Source organism: Meles meles, chromosome 12 (genome assembly GCF_922984935.1).
Source record: "Meles meles chromosome 12, mMelMel3.1 paternal haplotype, whole genome shotgun sequence".
Classification (NCBI taxonomy): Eukaryota; Metazoa; Chordata; class Mammalia; order Carnivora; family Mustelidae; genus Meles; species Meles meles.
In genome coordinates, this window is record NC_060077.1 from 12,407,045 (window position 1) to 12,426,573 (window position 19,529).

The 19,529-nt window shown below is 47.6% G+C and overlaps 1 protein-coding gene across 2 annotated transcripts in view; it reads right to left on the minus strand.

The window, feature by feature from the left end:
* The window catches only part of CCDC63 (coiled-coil domain containing 63), a 62,360-nt gene extending 50,539 nt beyond the window's left edge, over positions 1 to 11,821 (minus strand). For both annotated transcript variants that reach the window (XM_046025226.1, XM_046025228.1), the window contains exons 1-5: positions 11,786 to 11,821; positions 8,084 to 8,178; positions 7,519 to 7,688; positions 4,527 to 4,716; positions 667 to 786 (exon numbers count right to left, since the gene is read on the minus strand). In XM_046025226.1, coding sequence (XP_045881182.1) covers positions 667 to 786; positions 4,527 to 4,716; positions 7,519 to 7,688; positions 8,084 to 8,092 — 489 coding nt within the window. In that variant the 5' untranslated portion in view covers positions 8,093 to 8,178; positions 11,786 to 11,821. The remainder of the gene's footprint in view (positions 1 to 666; positions 787 to 4,526; positions 4,717 to 7,518; positions 7,689 to 8,083; positions 8,179 to 11,785) is intronic.
* Positions 11,822 to 19,529: the final 7,708 nt, after the last annotated feature.

The window sequence follows — 19,529 nt, forward strand, 5'->3', positions numbered from 1 at the left end:
ACCCAGCTATGCCTGAAGGCCCCACTTTTGCCCCTAAATTTTTCTGCTCTACGGCCAATCCATTTTCTTTTTTTGTATAAGCCAGTTCATAATTTAGAGAACCCTGCTTAATGCAAAAAGTCACTATAAATTGAAGTGATCAGGAAACATCACTTTTCTCTTTACCAAGTTATGCATGTCTATGCTGAATATTTCCTAGAGACAATATCAACAACAACCAAAAAGCACTAGGTCTAATAGAGGCATGAGCAGATTGCAATGGGGGAAGAAAGTCTCACGAATTCTGCTTGCTGAAGGGTAATATTTGAGCTGCTTTTTAAAAATGAGCAAGTTTTTAAGCCAAGGCACTAAAAATAGTCATCCCAGGAGAGGTAGGGGATTAGAATAGAGGACGTGGGGGCAACAGTATGGTGCATAAAGTGCGGAGAGCAAGGAGGAGAAAGGCACCTTGGGTAACAATGGGCCGAGTGGGTGGAACAGAGTGGGTGGAACAGAGTGGGTGGTGAGTCTAAAAGGCTGCCTGGCTTGTATGAACACCATTAGTTCACCTTTTCCTGCCTCAACCAACAGGATGGGCAGGTTCTGCTAATGGCTCCACAGACATCATTCTCTACTCTGAGCAAGGGAAGGCAGAGCTGTTTGCAAAGCTGCAGAGAACTTACGTACAAGATTCAAACGGGTTTCCAGAACGTGGATCTGCTTCTGCAGTTTCCGGGGGTCATTGGCTTCCTGTATCTTTGCAAAGATCTGTTTTTGGTTTGTAATTTTTTTTTCCATCTGAACAATCTGGAAAAAAAAAAAAAGGAGAGAGAAAAAGAAAACCCCCAGCTGTGTTAAATTAACATCTGTATGGGTACAAATTCTACAGTTCACTAATGTAAGCATGCTAAAATAAAAACTGCAATGTTCTTTCTTTTCCTACAAATAGAATTTTAATTTCTTTCTTGAATGCATGTTCAACTCAACTACACTTAGCCAGTTTGGGTAAAATGAGGCAATTTAGAGGTTTTGCTTTTACCTGCACACATGAATTTCACTCACCTTTTGGTCCAAGTTTCTTTTGGTTGGATTTCACATCACCTGTGGCCAAAGGCATTCCTCACATACCATGCCCTTAGGATCATTGATTCTGACTTCAAGTAAGTGACATACTTACTTACTTACTTACTTTCTTGCCATAGCTGGCAGGAAAGAATTTGGGTCTACCCCAAACCAACGATAAGAATTTCATTTCCCTTTGCCAGTGACTGACCTAGAAGTAGATATATACTCTAGCCCTGGCCAATGAGGGAAAATCAGCTGGAAAGATTTTGTGAAATATTCTTTCCCTCATTAGAGTGTAAGAACCAGTCCCTCACCCTTTCTTCACATCACTGAATGTGATGATATGAGAAGCCACACCAGCTAAGCTTTGGCAGCCATCTTGAGACCAAGAGGATCAGAGAGAAAAAGACCAACCCATCATTACAGAGCTACTAAAAAAAAATCCCTGGGATGACCTTTGTCCAGACAGACTTCTTACTATGTGAGAAAAACAAACTTCTATTCTTCCAGCCACTTCTACTCAAGAACTACATTGCTTGTAGCCCAATCTGCTCTCACCGGTACATCAAACAAGATGGCCGCTCAGATGATCAGGCATCAAGGGAACCGCTGGGACTCACATAATCTCATAAGGCACGTGAAGACTGTTTAGGAGTGATATTAGCAGCTAGGCTTTGGTTCAAGTCAGTCAGATGTCTGTTCTACTTGGTTCTCCTCTCCTGGGCTCTGCACAGGCAGCACCCAGCACCTTCAACACAACCTCGGTTCAATAGATGGGGGGGCAGCCTCCCTGGCCTGCAGTGTTGCCTGCCTGAAGCCATGCCCACTCCTGCCCGAGCTGACCCAGAGACCTCAGGCTCCAGCTCCTCTTCAAAGGAAGGTGTGTGTCAGCACGTTCCCGTGGCTCCTGTGATTAAATGCAGCCTCCTATTCCCTTCGGTGCCTTTATGTCAGACGTTCCTTTTGTGACACTGAGAGTAATTAGGCCTCTAATTTGTCTTTGGGAAGAAAAAGACAAGGCCACCAAAAAGAACATGTCGCCTATGTGAGGTGCTCTCAACAGCATGAAGGCACAGACTTATTTGCTTTTTGAGGCCAGGCAGGGCCCGGGGAGGTCCCTGCCTCCAGTGACCTCTAGCAAGGAAGCAGCTCTGGAAATTGTGAGGTGGGCACAGCAGCAGGGGGTTCTGGGACCTGCCCACTCTGAGACGGAACTGGGCAGAGAGGGTTTTCGTACAGGGCAGTGAGCGCCATATTCTCTTGAGGATCCCAACATAGTTGGGACAGCTGGGTGGCTCAGTCAGTTAAGCATCAGCCTTCAGCTCAGGCCGTGATCCCAGGGTGCTTCTTCCTCTGCCTGCTGCTCTCCCTGCTTGTGCTCGTTCTCTCTGATAAATAATCTTTTTAAAAAGTAGCTTGCCTACTGTTTCTGAGGACCCACATCCCCATCTTTTCTTCAATTTTCCACTTTCTTCACTGTTACTGCCTTTTCCTTTCATTCATATATTCATTCATTCATTCATCACTGATTATTAAACACCTGCTCTGTGCCAGACAACAAAGGGTATGATGGCAATCAAGACAGTATGATGGTCCCTGCCCTCACACAAACTTACACCTAGGGCTGGAAACGAGCTACAAAGCACAGTTAGTCCTGGGAAAAGGGAGATAAATAAAGTATTTTGGACACAGACAGCAGGGGCATCTAGAGAGGAAATGAAGGGACAACCCTCCGGCAGAAAGAACATTTGGGCTGAGACCTGAAGGATGAAGAGTTCCCCAAGCAGAGAAGATGGGGAAGGGCAATCCAGGCAGAAGGAACAGCAGGTGCAAAGGCCTGCAAATGAGAGACAGCACTATGGGTTCATGGAAGTGGCCACTGTGGATGGAACACAGAGGAGTGGGGGCAGGAGAGAAGGTGGGAGGGGCAGGAGGGACGCAAGGCAGCTGAGTCAACAAACCAAACCATTAATGTTGGGCTCTGAGCTCAAAAAAAAAAAAAAAAAATAGGAAATTACTGAAGGGTTTGAAGCAGAGGAAATATGGAATGAGAGTTCCAGATCCTCTGTCAGTAAATATTTATTGAGGACCTACTATGTGCCAGTCAATGGGACAGGCTCAGGATGGGTAGAGAGGGGAACAAAACAGACATGGTCCTTGCCATTCCTGGAAGTGACAGGTTAGAGACAGATGACTCCTGTGTTAAAGTCTAATTGCTACGGGAGAAGGGCTATGAGGGACATGACATGGGATGTCATGAGAGAAGGTAAGGGAGTTTGTGGAGATCTTCTGTTTGCCCCCACAAGGTTCATCTCCACTCTAACCCACCCACCTTGTTCTGGGCCCCAGGGGGCTGATCCAGAAGGAGCCCATGATGACTCCTTTGCACTGGGAGCCCAAGGGCAAGAAGAGAGAGGCTGGGGTATTTATTGCCCCGGCTTGCTCTCTGCAGGTTCCAGAGTGAATGCCCTGCCCACTGCAGCTAACCCTACAGGGCTTCAGTGTCCCTACTCTGGGCTCACACCCTTTTAAAAAGAGCCTCATAAAACTCTCCTCAAAGTACCTTACTGAGCATACTATTTTGGGGGGGGGGGGGGCAGGAACCTAACTAATACAGAAAAGGCGTTCCTGAGAAAGTCACATTTAGGCTGAGCCACAAAGGACAAGAAGCAGGGATCAGGGTAACATGTGCAAAGGCCCTGAGGTAAGAACAGTTTTTGCATATCTGGAAAAAAACAAGTGTTCTGCAGCTGGGGGAGATGGGTTGAGAAAGGGATGACATGGGATGAGGACAGAGGGGCAGGCTAGGGATAGACCACACGCAGGACCTTTCAAGCCATAGTAAGGGATAGGACCATTGACACGGTCCAGCAAATGTCTCCAGCTCTTTGCCTTCTGGATACATGCACTTCCCAGGCCCTGTTGTGGATGGGTGGAGTTGTCTATTTAGGGAATGGGCAGTTGGAGTATATACAGATTTGGTAGACAATTTTGAGCCATGGGCAGAAGTGACGTGCCACTCCCAGGCTGCCGTATTCAATTGCCAGTGTGAGACTCTCCAGAACTCTCTTTGTCACAACACCTAGCGATATTCAAGATGGTGGATACCCCATCCGCCTGGTCCCAGATGAGAAGATACAAGAGCCCATAGCCAATCCATGAGAGACATAGCATGAACAGGGAAGAACCCTTTATTGTTTTAAACCACTGAATTGAGGGTAGGGGTATTAATTGCTGCATAACCTAACCTCTCCTGATTGGCACAGTAGGGTTGGGAATTTACTCTGAGTAGAGAGGGAAGGTGCTGGAAAACGTAGTGGAGGAATGGACTGGGAGAGTAGAGGTCACAAGGCTGGGGAGGAAGCATGGTCACTTTTAGAACATGGGGCATGAGATCTGGCCAAAGGCATCATGGGTACTCCCCCCCATTCCAGCCCCCTCCTCCCCACGTTCCAGTTAAACCTCCAAGGGAAAGACCACACCTTCTCATCCAGTTCTGCCAACAGCACTTTCATTGATTTGATCAGGGCCTCATAGTCATCCTTGGTCTGCAGCAGGAAACACAGCTCCATGTAGTTTTTCTCATTCAGATCCAAGTTCTTTGAGGACTTGATGAGACCCAAAAGCAGAGTGATCTCATCCTGCTCTTCCTGCAGGGCCTTGATTTCCTTGCTGTTGGGAAAGCAGCACGTCATTAACCCTGCGCCCCGGAGTTCACACCCTGCGCCCCGGAGTTCACCTTGCTTTGCGGCTCCAGGCTCCTTAGCGCTGCAAAGAGAGGAAGAGAGGTACCTCCCTCCCTGGAGGGTGGCGGGGGGCTTACCGCAGGTCTCAGGTCCGGGTCTAGAGCTCTGGCCACCTGCAACCCCACAGCTCTGCCCCCTCACTAGGGGCCTTTTCTTCCTAGGGAACAATTTGCAGCTGGGCCTGTCAAAACCCATTACCTACGGGGGGTGGGGGTGTTCTCTCTTTTGCCAGCAGCTCACAGGCATCTGTCTGATTTTGCTGACTTTCTTTCCAGACTTCACAGCCAATTATCTCTGGTAATGAGAGGCAAGCCCATCAAGGCAGGCATTTTCAATTTCGCATCAACACAGAGGTGCGCAGTAACCTCCAACCTCCCTCAGTTTCTCTACGCAGGGTGCTAATGATTTATGAAATCGGCTGACACAAGTCTCCTCCTCTCTCTCCCTCTCCCTCCTCTGGAGAGCACAGGGGTAGGACTGCGGACAAACAGGAGTTTTTGAATGGAAAAGAGGCTCGGGCAATGGCAACTGAACAATGGGAAATGGCGCTGAGGCCGAGTTTCTGGCAAAGTCTGGGCACCTGATGCAGCGGACAGTGCGGTCTACAGCCTAGCTGCCTCGATGTCCTTTGGAAGCTTGGAAAAATGCAGAAGTTCAGGCCCCAACCCAGGACCTATTGAATCAGAATCTGCTTTGTAACAAGATCCTCAAGTCAGGCATATGCACATTTTTAAAAAGATTTTATGTATTTGAGAGAGAGCAAGAGCAAGGAAGAGGGAGAGAGCGAGCGAACGAGCACAGAAGGACAAGCAGGCTCCCCGCTGAACAGGGAGCCCGATTCTGGGCTGGATCCCAGGACCCTGAAATCATGACCTGAGCCGAAGGCAGACACTTAACAGCCACCCAGGTGCCGATGTTCAGTGTAATTTCTATAATGACAGGAACGTTCTCTATTTACTGTCCAACAGCATCCTCCAGGCACCATCAAGTACTGTTGGGCACTTGAAATGTGGCTAGTGCAAGTGAAGAACTGAATTTTTAATCTTCTTTCATCAACTACAAAGGTACATAGCCACATGTGGGAGTGTACCCCTAATTCTAGAGCCACTTGTCTTCTAAACCAGCTGGGACCTTTCTCCCCCTCTTACGCCCTTATTGGGAGGGGGTCTTTGTTAAGGTGAAGAGAAAAAAAGAGCAGGAAAGTCCACCAGAGCTGGGAGTTGGGAGGGCACAGTAAAAGCAAAAGGAAGGTTTGTCTGTCTCACCAGCAGGGCTGGCACTGGGGGTGAGGTGCCCCTAAATTTAAGGAGGCCTTCACTCTCTGGGAGTACAGATGCAGGACGAGCACTGAGGAAAAAGCACCTCCTTAAATACTGCAATCTAGGCACCTCACTGAGCTCTTCTGAGTCCTGGCCCGTTTACAGGTGTTGCACGGGAAGAATCTAAGATCTCCACTTTTCCATCCCCTCCCTTTCAGGTCCATCACAGTGAAACCAGATCAAATGGACTGGGGTAAAAGTAGAACTAAGGGTAAGATTTAAGAAAAACTGTCAGAGACCCACCAGGGAGGAGACTTTTCCTGATGCTCACCAGGGGTAAGCTGTGAATCAGGCCTACCAGGCACAGAAGTGCAGGTTGTGGACTGCACCATCCAAAGGGAGCTCTATCTGCTTGAAAAACAATCACTGATTCCTTGACTTATTATACTTTCCTGGGGGATGCTTCATCCTGTTCGAAAAAAAAATCCCTACGTAATGACAGTGTTTCCAACAGATGGCAGTAAAGTGTCTTGAGAAAGGGTGCCTTTTTATAATTCACATGAAGATCCCCTATGGATTAGCTCTGTGTGAATTAAATCCACTGAAAATCTGAACCACCCCGCTTCCCCTACCCTCTGAACTTCACATAACATCCAACAGTAAGATTTTCTTTCTAATAATAAGTTTCTGTCTGTATAAACGTTACGGCTGTAGCTAAGGAATTACATTCCTTTGGAGGGAATCTGAGGATATTTGTTTATTCAACCGCAGGGAACACTTTTCTATTGTCTAAAAAAGCTATCCACATCATAATTTCTAGGACAACTCAATTTCAAATATTTGATCTTGCAGATTCCATAACGACGCACAGCAGGAAACATCTTTCCCGACAGCCGCAGCCTGGTGATTTCCTCCTCTCTGGTAACTCCCCCCACTCCAGTTGCTAGAACCATGGGAGCGAACCTCAAGAGCCATTTTTGTATGCTATGGCCCAGTCCCCGCCCCCCTGGCCACAGCTGATTGGGCCAGGAGTAGACACCTGACCCAAACTAAGCTAATCAGATTTCCCCCTTCCTGGGCACGTGGGATTCGAATTGAGTCACCACAGCTGCGGCCTCTGGGTGTCGTCCTGGGTAGCTCAGGAGTTGGGGCAGCCATCCCCCACCAGCCAACGCTGAGATGAAGACGTGGAAGAACAAAACCCATGTGTAGAAAGAAACAGGAACCGGAAGTTTTCATTTGGGTCCTTCCCTGAGACATGGGCGTCCTGCTCCCCCCTTGGAGCCCTGGTGACAGGCTGTCTTCTGAGAATAAATCTCCCCGGCCACTGAAGCTGTCCCACCTAGGTACCCAGGAGGGCTTCAGAATCGGGTCCCCGCCCACAGGCGACATGAGAAGGCAAACTGCATTAAACCAAATCCACAGTTTTCTCCAAGTTCACTCAGTATGAAACTCTGAACATCACTTACCGCTGGTTTGAGATCTTCTGCTGGGAACGGAAGTTAAAGGACTTCCGACTTTCCACCATCTTCCTGAACTGCTGCTTCAGCTTCCGAAGCTCAGCCTCAGCCAGCTGCTCTTTGACCTTCTCCGAAGGTTCCGGGATGGTTTCGGAGCTTTTTCTCCTGTGCTTCTTTGGCTGGGTGAGATGGGGAGAGGCACTGAGCAACGGGTTAGGTGATCAGAGAAGCCTACATGTCAGCTCAAGCGCAGAGGGCAGGAGGGCATCTGGGGGCAGGACTACAGGTGGAAGATCACCCTTGGGTGATGTCAACTGCTTATCTGTTACACGGAAAACCTGCTCTGGGTTGCCAGGGTAGAGAGGAGGCTGGGCCTCATTATTGCATACTGAGGAGGCGGCCTTGCTGTGTGACCTTGGGTTAATCACTTAACGTCTCTGAGCCTCCAGTCTCTCATCTATAAAATGGGTGCATATAGATTTGTTTTCAGGATTAGATGAGCTAATATGTGTATAGCAGCTATCACGGTGCCTGACCCACAAGAAGCGCTCCACACACAGGAGCTGATACCTACCATCGGCATCTTGAAGGACTTGTACTTTCGCTATGCTTAGACACCGGGGAGGTCAAAGCCAGTGAGTGCTCCTCTCTCTCTGTCTCTGCAATATCCTGTCCACATCGGCAAAAGGAAGACAATGTGTGAGCCACCCGGCTGGCAGTGTGGGACCCAGTGGCACCTTCTCCCGTCCCCACCCCCTGCAGTCCTTTCCTCCTCCCACTACTTTGGCACATGTGGAGGACATGGCAGATGGCTGCCCGGGTGTGAGAAGAGCCTTCTTCTTCTCCTTCTCTCTTTTTTTCAATAAGCAATGCTTGCCTGAAACCTGTTCCTCTCACAATTTATTATTAGGAGCCAGGCAGATGGTTCTGGCATATTGGTTACCCTCCTGCTCCCTGTGTTCCAGAAGAAGAGGGGGCAAATGGCATCAGGGCAATGTGACCTCTGATGGGTTAGTCCATGCAATTAGTCCAGCGTCAGCTTCAGCTAAGGATAGAATACACACATACATACACCTGCCTTTTAAAGCAGGATCCAGAGGTACCAAGAGGCACTTTTATCAAGTCGTCACTTGAACTTCATCTGCGCCATGTATTCAGAGGAGGGGAAGACAATGTTAACCCTACAAGACCCGGAGGGCTGTGAGATCCACTGCACCCCGACTCCCCGACTTGAAGGGCTAGATTTCTAAAGCAGAAACTTCTAGCTTTGCCACCCACTGAGGGGTCCTGCAGTCCAGTGGGTTAAAGTATTAGTTGTGTCAATCATCAGATCTCGGCAAAAATTCTTCCTCCTCCACTTACTAACCTTGGGCAAGTCATTTCCGTTCTCTGGGCCTCATTTCCTCCTCTGGAAAATAAGAGAAGTTCTAGAAGGCACCTCACAGGTTGGGAAGCCTTAAGGCACCTCACTGAGCCTGGCACATAGTAAGTGCTCAGTAAACAGGCAGGAATGATAATGGTATTGTATGGATTGTTTCATCTGGTGAAGGTCCAGCGTAGTAACTGTTTATGAAGGCTGAGGAGTGTGCGGCATTCCTCTAGCTCCTGGTAACAACACCTGGATTTGTTCTGGGAAACCACCCTCGCCTTCACTCACAGTCATTTTTTCTCCCTGGACTGACCCCACCCCCTTCCCATCATGTGTGACTCTGGAAGGACCAATCAGAATGCCAGATCCCTAGCTTATCTGCATAATCCCCACCCCACCCCCAACCCCGTCAGGGTGATCATTTCAGGGTTGGGAACTTGACACAGACTCGTCCCAGCAGAACGAATAGTGGGGTTTAAGCTTGAACACTCAGAAGAGAAGGATTTTGTTTCCTGCTGCTCTCGAACCTATTGAATGAGGTAGAGAGTGGCTGGCAACCTTTTTGCCTCTGCAGGGAGCCTGAAAATAAAGCTTACAAGGAGAAGACAAAAATGGTGAGAGACTGAAACTTGGGGACATCATCCAAACCCCTGGACTCAACCAAGCCTGAAAGATGCCTCTGGGTCATATTCAGTTACACGAATAACATACTCTCTTACAACAATCTGAGAGGAGTTTTCTATTGCTTGTAACCAAATGAATTCTCCTGCCCAAAGTGCTTAGATCCATTTAGCACACAGACTACACCCCTACCGTGTGCTAAACATTTTAGGGAATTAAGTGGTAAGTCGGACTTCAAGGTGGTATGAATTCTGTCTAGGGTAAAACAATGGAAAGGGCTCCACGAAGGAAATAAATTTTAATTTGGGTTTTGAAGGATGAGTAGGAGTTCATCGAGAGAAGAGGAAAAGTGGGGAAGGAATTCTGGGTAGAAAGAACTGCCTGGGCAAAGGTTGAGAGGCAAGTGGATAAAAGGAGTATTCAGAGAATGGTGTGTGATCTAGTATAGGTAGTGACATCCAGGGGGAAGTGACTGGCAAAGAAGTCTGGAAAAGTCTGGAGGTTCCTTAAAAGCAAGAATATAATAAGATCAGTGTGTAAGAGAGCTCAGGGTGGGGGTAGAGGACATAGCAGGATTTACTTGACTGATAAGGCTTAGGCAAAAGATACTCACTTTGGGACCTCTTTCTATTTATGAGTTTTATGCAGCTCTAATTTCATATTGCTCAGGACCTTTTCTATGTTCAAGGGCTCTTCTGGACCTAAGTGTATCTGTGATACACCTTTCTAAAAGCAGGACTCAAGTAACCATGACAATCAATGACAGTATGATTCTATCTCTCCAAGCCTCAGTCTCCTCATCTTTTGAATGGGGATACTCATACCAAACTCTCAGCATAAACTAATGCTTATAAAGCTCTTAGCACAGTGCCTAGCACATAACAGGTGTTTGATGAATGTACCTTGTTTGTGAATCAGGACTGTCAAGTATCAGTTTATCTTGCCCTTGAGTTCTTTGGTTGTGTTGTGTGCTTTTCCCCAGGAACTGGAGGCACCATCAACTTCCCACCTTTTTGCTGATACTCACTGCACACACCCAGAGCCAGGGTCCCCCTGGGCTTCCCTAGCTTCCAGACACCAACATAGGTCTTTCTCTGTCTGTGCCCACTGGGCTGGGCCCACTGCGTTCCCTACAGAGAGCTTCACCCCCATTCTCACAGCTGAGCCTTCAGAGCCCCACCAGTATTCTAGACCCTGGCTCACCACTCTCTCATTCCAGGGTCTCAAACTTGAGGCCTATGGGTGGGTTCAACCTTCTTCCCATCCTGTTCAGCAATCGGTGTTTTAAAATGTGAATGTGGGTAGTGTACTCACTCTCTTGGCTGCAGACTTCACTGCTCCCTTGTGCTTACCTAACTCCTCTCTCCAATTCCCACATTCCCTACAAATGCCCGGAGCTAGCAGGAATTTGAGTTTGCGGTTCCAGAGAGGAAGCTCAAAGCCTGCCCTCAAGCACATGTCCTCCGCTTCCCTGGGCCTCAGTCCAGCCACTATAGCATCTATAGTCTGGGGCACAGGATAAGCTCTTAGCAAATAGTGTTTGAATGAATGAAGAGATCACCTTTCCCAACTAACATTTAATTAGCTGGGGCATGCGAGGCAGGCTCCTCCTCTGCTGCTGAATTTTTACAATCTGTAATTAAAGGAAAAGCCAGACCCATGACTACATGGGTTATAAAATACCAGGTCTGAGAGAGGAGCCTATAAAACCTGAACCAAGGCTGCCCAACCTGGTGTTAAGATGTACTTGGGGCATTAGCCAAGTAGGGGTACAGAAATACAGTTTTTTAAATGGGATCTTTATAGGGTGAAATGGAAGTTTGATAGACTTTCTTGAAGTTATTTTACACATTGTAGTTTATTTATGTTTAATTGAGGGAGCTTGTGATATTTTCCAGCTTTAGGGCGGCTTAAAGGAAATGGGCTAGGAGACGCCACCAGCAGGGGGAGCTGTGGAGCAGCAAGCGGTGAAACTTACCCGGGGCCGCCAGCTCCAGCTGCGTGTCAAATGGCAGGGGCAGTTCCGAGGGCACCGAAACCAATGCTCCCTGCGCGGCCCCGCTGCACCCACCCCCAACCCCGCGTCTGGGAGTTCTCGGAGCCCTGGAACTGGCGCCTTTGTGACCCGCACAGACAGGCGTTCCTCCCTCGAAGGCTCTGGAAGAGAACCCAAGCGAATGGCGAGAAGGTGGAGGGTAGAGGACTGACACACCTCTCAGCGACCCCTGTCCAGAGTAGCTACCTTCACGATAGTAACAGCCACTCCCACCACCACTCAGTCACTACCTCAGGGGCTTCCTCATCGCTGGCACCTGCATTCACACTCTCCTCACGCCGTTTCTCACAGCCCCACAGCCTTACCGTAGCTACGATGGGTACACCCTCCACACGCACCAAAACGGACCCATTTCTTCCTACTCTGCAAAACAAGAGAGAAACAATTTAAGACAAAGAGAACTTCACCAGCCGCGGGGACATTGCCCGTCATTTTCTTCAGGAGGACCCACACCCACCCTCTGTGAGCATGACACAGGGAACCCTAGTCTGACCCAGGTCACCCGTGACTCCTGGCATGAGCATTTTTCACAGGCCAAATGGAGTAGTTTAAAGATAAACATTTTCCAGGGCTCCTGGGTGGCTCAGTGGGTTAAAGCCTCTGCCTTCAGCTCAGGTCATGATCTCAGGGTTCTGGGATGGAGCCCCGCATCGGGCTCTCTGCTCAGCGGGGAGCCTGCTTCCTCCTCTCTCTGCCTACTTCTGATCTATCTCTGTCAAAGAAATAAATAAAAGATCTTAAAAAAAAAGATAAACATTTTCCATACAAATGGCCCCAAAATACCAAATGACCACTTCTTTCTGGGCTAACTTCAAGAAGTAGCCACATTGCTCAAGGCAAATGATGGGGGTACTGGTTTTCTAGGGTGATCATGATTCCATCTGAGTTTCACCTTACCCACTAGGCCCTGGAATAACTGTAGCTCAGTCACACTAAGATCTCCATTGTCTTATCCCTAAACTCTCGGGACAAGATGTGTTTTAGAACTTATGGTATTTTTGGTTTCAGAAAGTTAATGTGGTGCACAAGGAAACATGTTGTCCCTGATGTTGCTGGCAGCCACGTTGTAACCATGAGGAAAGTTAGTGTAATGGTATATCATGTATGGGGTTTGGGCAACATGTCATAAACAGGCACATTAACGTTTCTTCAAGGAAAGGTGAATATTCATGCCAAGTAGAATAAAGATTTTGAGCAGCCTCCTGTCAGGCCTTGATGACTCACAAGAAATGTTTTGGGGCAAGTGTTCCCATCCTTATTTTACAGATGAGGAAACAGGCTTGAAGAAACAGTGACTGTTGCAGGAAGTGGATAAGCCAGGATTGGAATCCAGGGCTGTCTGTCTCAGGGGCAACCATGAGTGAAGCCATAGCCCCAGACTCTAGCAGCTTTTCTGGAAGCTGATAGCTACCATCTCTTTGATATTTAAAGGGCCACCATAGCTCTCAGCTCCATACATAGCCTAGTGACTCACACATTTCAAGTGTCAGTGACTGAACAACGATTAAGTTCAATTAGGTCCAGGACTTGTTAAAAATAGGCTCTCCTCTGAAGAATTTACTCTCCCTGCCTTTATGGGTGCAGATCTCAGCAGCCGCCATGCAGAGAAGTGTGAGGCTTTTTAAATTAGAACCTGCCAGAACTGATTCTGCTAAAGGGATCTTCAGCTCCATCAGCGGGGCTTGGAGCAGAGTGAGATGCCAGCTTGCCAAAGCAATGAGCCAGCGGTGAGAAATGTTGGCGATAACAGAGTCTACAGAATGGAGGAGGAAATTAGAATCAGGCTACAGAGGAGCTGGGCAAAGGAAATTGGCCACAGACCAGGAAGCTGATTGTCCAAATGACTCTTTGGCTACAAGGATCAGACATCCACTCAAAATAGTTCAAAATGATTTTTTTTTCCTTCTCCAGCATCTGTTCTCCCTTCTTCCTTCCTAGCAGATCCCAATTTGTTCAGGTAACCAGCCCTCTCCCATTCAGCCGACGGAAATTGATTTGTACGTGTATCTCCAGGGTAGATCTCAATTAATTACCCTTAGCCAATCCTTTCCATCCTCCTCGCCAATGATTGGACCAGGAACACAAATGCAAGCCAATCACGGCATAGCATTCTCCTGGAGACTGCAAAGCATCAAGAATAGGTACATAACTGACAGTGACCTAATCAGACAGAAAGGAAGTATTTATAGTCTGGGGTTGGAGGGGAAATGCTTTTTCTAGCTGCATGGATGGGAATAAGAGGTGTGTTGCCCCTGTTGTTGATGGTCCCTCTTGTAACCATGAGATAAGCCAGTGTGAGATCAAAGCCAACACATGATGGAGGAAAAGGGCCTAGAAAGAGTTGCAGAGCAATATAGCAGGAACTCTGATTATACCATGCCTGATATCCATGTTGGCTCTGTACTTCCTGTTACAAGAATCCGTAAATTTTCTTACGGCAGCCAAAATCATGCTAAATTATATGAATACAGGTTATCGTGTGTAAACTGGAGACACATTCCCATAAAGAACAAGAACTAAGAACTAGAAAGCTATCAGAAACCAAATCAGCTCTTCTCTCCAACTCTCCAACTCTGTCTTTCAAACTACCTGGTCTCTCAACCTGACCTCTTGTTTTTATTTTTATTTATTTATTTTTTTTAAGTAAACTTTACCCCCAATGTGGCACTTGAACTTACAACCCTGAGGATCAAGGGTTGCCTGCTCTTCTGACTGAGCCAGTCAGGTGTCCCTGACCTCTTATTTTTAAAGACTATTTTCTTTGCTCTCCTCTCCTGCCAGCTTGCTTCTTTTGAGTTCCCACTTTGGAACCCAGTTTAAAAACAAAATAAAACAGGGGCGTCTGGGTGGCTCAGAGGGTTAAGCCTCTGCCTTTGGCCCAGGTCATGATCTCAGGGTCCTGGGATCGAGCCCTGCATCGGGCTCTCTGCTCAGCAGGGAGACTGCTTTTCCCTCTCTCTCTGCCTGCTTCTCTGCCTACTTGTGATCTCTGTCAAACAAATAAAACAAATTCTTTAAAAAACAAAACAAAATAAAACAACAACAACAAAAACACATTGATGTTTTAATCTCAACTTCTTAGTTGAGAAGAGAATCCAGTTGGCCCAGTCTAGATCTAACGTCCACTGTCGGCCCAATCACATGGGGTCTGGGAACAATGATGAGAGAACACAATAACCTCTTTCTAAGAACCGTGAAAGTAATCTCATAAGTTGGAGGACAGGCAGGGAGGGCACAGTGTTATAGGGGAGAGAACACTGGACAAATTGTTCAGAAATCCAGGTTCTAGTCCTGGCTCTGCCACTGATTTTCTGTGTGCCATTAGGAGAGTCAGTTGACCTTTCTGAGCCTTAATTTCTTGAGACTGCCAGGGTCAAACTGCAAACTTGAAATCCTAAAAAGATGCTAAATATTTCACTCCACTTATGGGTTCAGAATAAAAACAGTAGTAATCCATAAGATAAGGGTCAGGCAGTCTGATGGGATTCTGACTTCTGCCAGAATGTTTTTTGTTTTGTAAAGATTTTATTTATTTATTTATTTGACAGACAGAGATCACAAGTAGGCAGAGAGGCAGGCAGTGAGAAAGGAGGAAACAGGCTCCCCACTGAGCAGAGAGCTCAAAGTGGGGGCTCGATCCCAGGACTCTGGGATCCTGACCTGAGCCGAGGCAGAGGCTTAACCCACTGAGTCACCCAGGTGCCCCAGAATGTTGTGGTTTTTTTTAAACAAAATAACAAATAATTTTGGAAAAAGTACATACGGCTTGGGTGTCCCTAATTCATATTTCCAGCTTCAGAGTCCTCCCTAGCGGGATTCAAAACTGACTCCCTCTTCCCTTCCTTTCACTAAAGCCCAAAACATTGATTGTAATCTCAGTGGTAGGCTTCTAACATAGGGAGTGATGAGAACTGCACATCCTTCAGAAAGTAATGCGGCCTCCCACAGCACGAGCTGTAAAAATGTTTATACCCTTCAACCCAGGAAACCTAAATCTGGGGGTTTTTCCTAAGAAAATAAATCAAAGGCGGGGCCCCTCGGTGACTTAGTTGTTTGAGTATCTCTCAACTTAATTTTGGCTCAGGGCCTGATCTCAAGGTCCAGGGACTGACCCCAGGAATAGGCACCCCGCTCAGCAGGGAGTCTTCCTTTTCCCTCCCCTCTACCCCTCCCTCTGCTTGTGTTCTCTCTCTCCCAAATAAATAAATCTTAAAAAAAAGAAAAGTCACAGGCAAAAAAAAAAAAAACCCAAAAACATAGACTCAAAGATGCCCCTCGTAATAATATCTCTGCAGGGACAAGTGGAAATAAGTTAAAAGCAACTACAACAAAAAATTATGTAGAGTGAAAGAAGCCAGACTCCAAGAAGCTTGTGCTGAAGAATGTCCTTTATATAAAAACAAAATTGGGGAGTGCACCTGTACAATTAGAAGTCAGAATACAGGTTATCTGCTGGAAGGGAGTTAAAGCAGACATACTGACGGGAAGTCGGGGGACTTCGAATATTCTATTTCTTTTTTTTTTTCCAAGATTTTATTTATTTGTCAGATAGAGCACACAAGCTGGCAAAGTGGCAGGCAGAGGCAGAGGGAGAAGCAGGTTCCCTGCTGAGCAAGGAACCCGATGTGGGACTCAATCCCAGGACCCTGAGATCATGACCTGAGCCAAAGGCAGAGGCTTAACCCACTGAGCCACCCAAGTATCCCCGAATTTTCTATTTCTTGACCTGGTTACATGGATAAGCTCACTGGTGACAACTCATCAAACTGCACTTCTGATAGGTACCTCTTCTATACATATATTGTGCTTCAATCAAAAAGTTTTCTTTCTACAGAGATGAACGAGAGAGGGATTTTTATTTTAATTTTTTTTTATTGTGGCATATCTATTAATGGGACATTCTGGAATATTGAAAAATAATTACAAATATAACCACCTCTCTTGGGCATGAGCATAACACCCCTGTATTGTTTGCCCACCCTACCCGTTCCTTCTCTACCCTTCTCTGCCTGCCCTGAGTCCACATCACCCAAGGGCTCCCTTGATTCCAGCTTCCAAGTGGGTGTAGCCAATGGGAGGGACCCGCAGGAGATCTGCAGGCTGAGAGGGAGGTGGGGCGTTTCTTTCAGACTCCTTTGTTTGAGCACCATGTCTCTGCGGCGGTCTGCCTGGCTATCCCCACAGCCCCAGCCCTCCATCTCTCTGGGCTTCCGTCACTCTGGTCCCTTCCTATCTCCCTGTCAGCTGGGAGCTTCCACCTCAAGACTTCCTGTTAGGTCAGACTGAATTAAGCATCCTATTTCTTAAGCCTTTATTAAGGGTAGTAATGACTTCCCTGTGTCACCACTCTCTGAGCATCAACCTCCCTTCTCTTGCCCCTAACCCCGTCCTCACTCTGAAAGAAGTCTCTTCTTTAAAGTCCCTTGACCCACTTGAGTGGGAGTCAGTTCTCTACTGGGGCTCTGACGGTCATGGCCCCTCCCCCACCTCCTCCTGTGACAAGCAAGTGACCTTCCCAGACCGGTGCTGCAGAGTGTCTGCCCTCTGGAGGGGATGGGAACCAGCCTGGGAGTGAAGCCAGCATTGATTTCAATTTGGCACCAGGAGCGATGCCAAATCCTTCCACCTTTTTGAAATAACGGAGCCCTCCCCCACCCCCATATGTGTAACCATCCTCTTCCCCCTCATGGTCCTGCTCCCCCACCCAGGGGAGGTTACGGACAGGTAGAGCACGCTGAGCTAGGGAGAGAGAGAGAGGGAAAGAGAAGACTCTGGGGGCCTTATGTTAGCCTGGTGCTCCAAGAAGTACGAATACCCGCCATGCCACCCCGTTGCTCTAACAAAAGACCAGCTCTGTCCCGCCTCCTCTTCATGGGACACTGAAGCTTGCGTGAGGCCGATACCACCAGCTATCTCACCAAATCCCCTCTCTCCTTTCCTTTCTTTCTTTTTCCTACTTTTACTGGGAGTGGCAGGTGACCAACTCCAAAAACTCCCCTGGAATTGGAGCTGGCCTTGCGACTGGCTTTGACCAAAAGAATGCACTAGAAGTGAGGCCTTAAGAAAGCCCTGGCACACACGATTCCCCCACCTTTTGCCCTGGAAGTCAGCCACTGGGAGGGGCGTCTGATCACTCTGAGACCACCATGTCGTGCGGAAGCCCAAGCTAGCCATGGGACGCGAGACCACCCAGAGGAGCACCCAAGTCCTAGATACGTGAACAAAGCCTCCTTGGCCCTTCGAGCCTAGTCCAGCTGCCAGCTGAAGGCAGTTCAGGGGATATCCCCACTGCCATCCTGTCCCTGCACCACGTGGGACAGAAACACTGTCCCGCTGTAGTCACCTCTTCCTGCCGAGTGCAAGAAATAATTGCACTGTTTTCCACCCCGAAGTTCTGGCATGGTTCCACCGCAACCGTCCCTGAAACCTCTTTCCTTCTTGGGACCAGGGAGAGAGACACCACCAACATGCTGGGCAGGAAAAAAGGCAAAGGAGAGAAATGGTGTGTGTCCTGGATGATTCTGTTGACTTGACAAGCTAAAGCTGGAAGCTTCCACCTCAAGCCCTCTTGTTATGTCACATTGAATTAAGCATCTTATTTCTTAAGCCTCTTTCAATCAGTTCTTCTGGTGCTCATGGCCAAAGTCACTCCAACTGGTACAGCAGATCGGTTACAGAGACTGAGTGAACTAATGCTTGTAGGTGCTGCAAGAGGAAAGGCCTGACTGCCTCTCCCAAGGTTAGCTCCTTCCAGAGAGAGCCAACAACCCACCCGCCAGCGCCCCTTTCACATGCAAACCAGCCAGTCGGGAAGCCTACCTTATCAAGCTCTTAGCTCCCAGCTGTTATCCCCCCCGCCCTAATCACCCCAGGGTCAGGGACAGAGCCTGCACCCTTGGGCTTGCTATAATTATTCAACTGAGCCAATCTTCATCCTTCTCAGCTTGCTGACCCTGGCTTGCCCATTCCTTCCTGCAGAAATCATAATAAAGGCTCTTGCCTGTGTTTTTCCCGCACTCTCTCTACCTCCTGCCTGACCCTGGTGGCTTCCCCATGTGGCCCCCTGTGAAATCATAGAAAATATATACAACACACAGTGGACCCTTGGACCACACGAGTTTGAGCTGTATGGGTCCACATATATGTGGAATTTTTTTTCAATAAATCACAAGTACAGTGCTATAAATGTACTTTTACTTCCTTATGATTTTTAACATTTTTCCCTCTAGCTTACCTTATTGTAAGACTATAGCATCTAGTACATATAATATATGAAATTGTATTAATCAACTATATTATCAGCAAGGCTTCTGCCCTACAGTAGACAATTAGGAGTTAAGTTTTTTTTTTTTTAAAGATTTTATTTATTTATTTGACAGACAGAGATCACAAGTAGGCAGAGAGACAGGCAGAGAGAGAGGAGAAAGCAGGCTCCCTGCCGAGCAGGGATCCTGATGTGGGGCTCGATCCCAGGACCCTGGGATCATGACCTGAGCCAAAGGCAGAGGCTTTAACCCACTGAGCCACCTAGGCGCTCCAGGAGTTAAGTTTTGGGGAAGTTAAGTTATATGGGGATTTTTGACTCTGTGTTGGGGGGGGCAGTGTCCCAACCCCTACATTGTGCAGGAGGTAGTCAACTGTATTGGTCTCAGGCCCCAGTTTCTGAAACAGAACTCCTAAAACCCTTGGAATTTCCTAAGTGACAAGAGCACCAGAAGCATCTTCTGGTCTTTGAAATCCTGGTTCCTAACACAGTTCCTAAAGCCTTTGGAATTGACATATTTACATTTGTATGTAGTGTTTTTCACTACAAGCCTGACACAGTGCTGGGCATTTGCAAACATTCATTCAAACATCTCTATGAGATGGGTACTATTATTATTCAATTTTACAGATGAGGAAACTGGGGTCCAGAGAGGGGAAGTGACCTGCCCAAGGTCACACAGCAGAGGAATGGAGGCAGGACCCAAATCC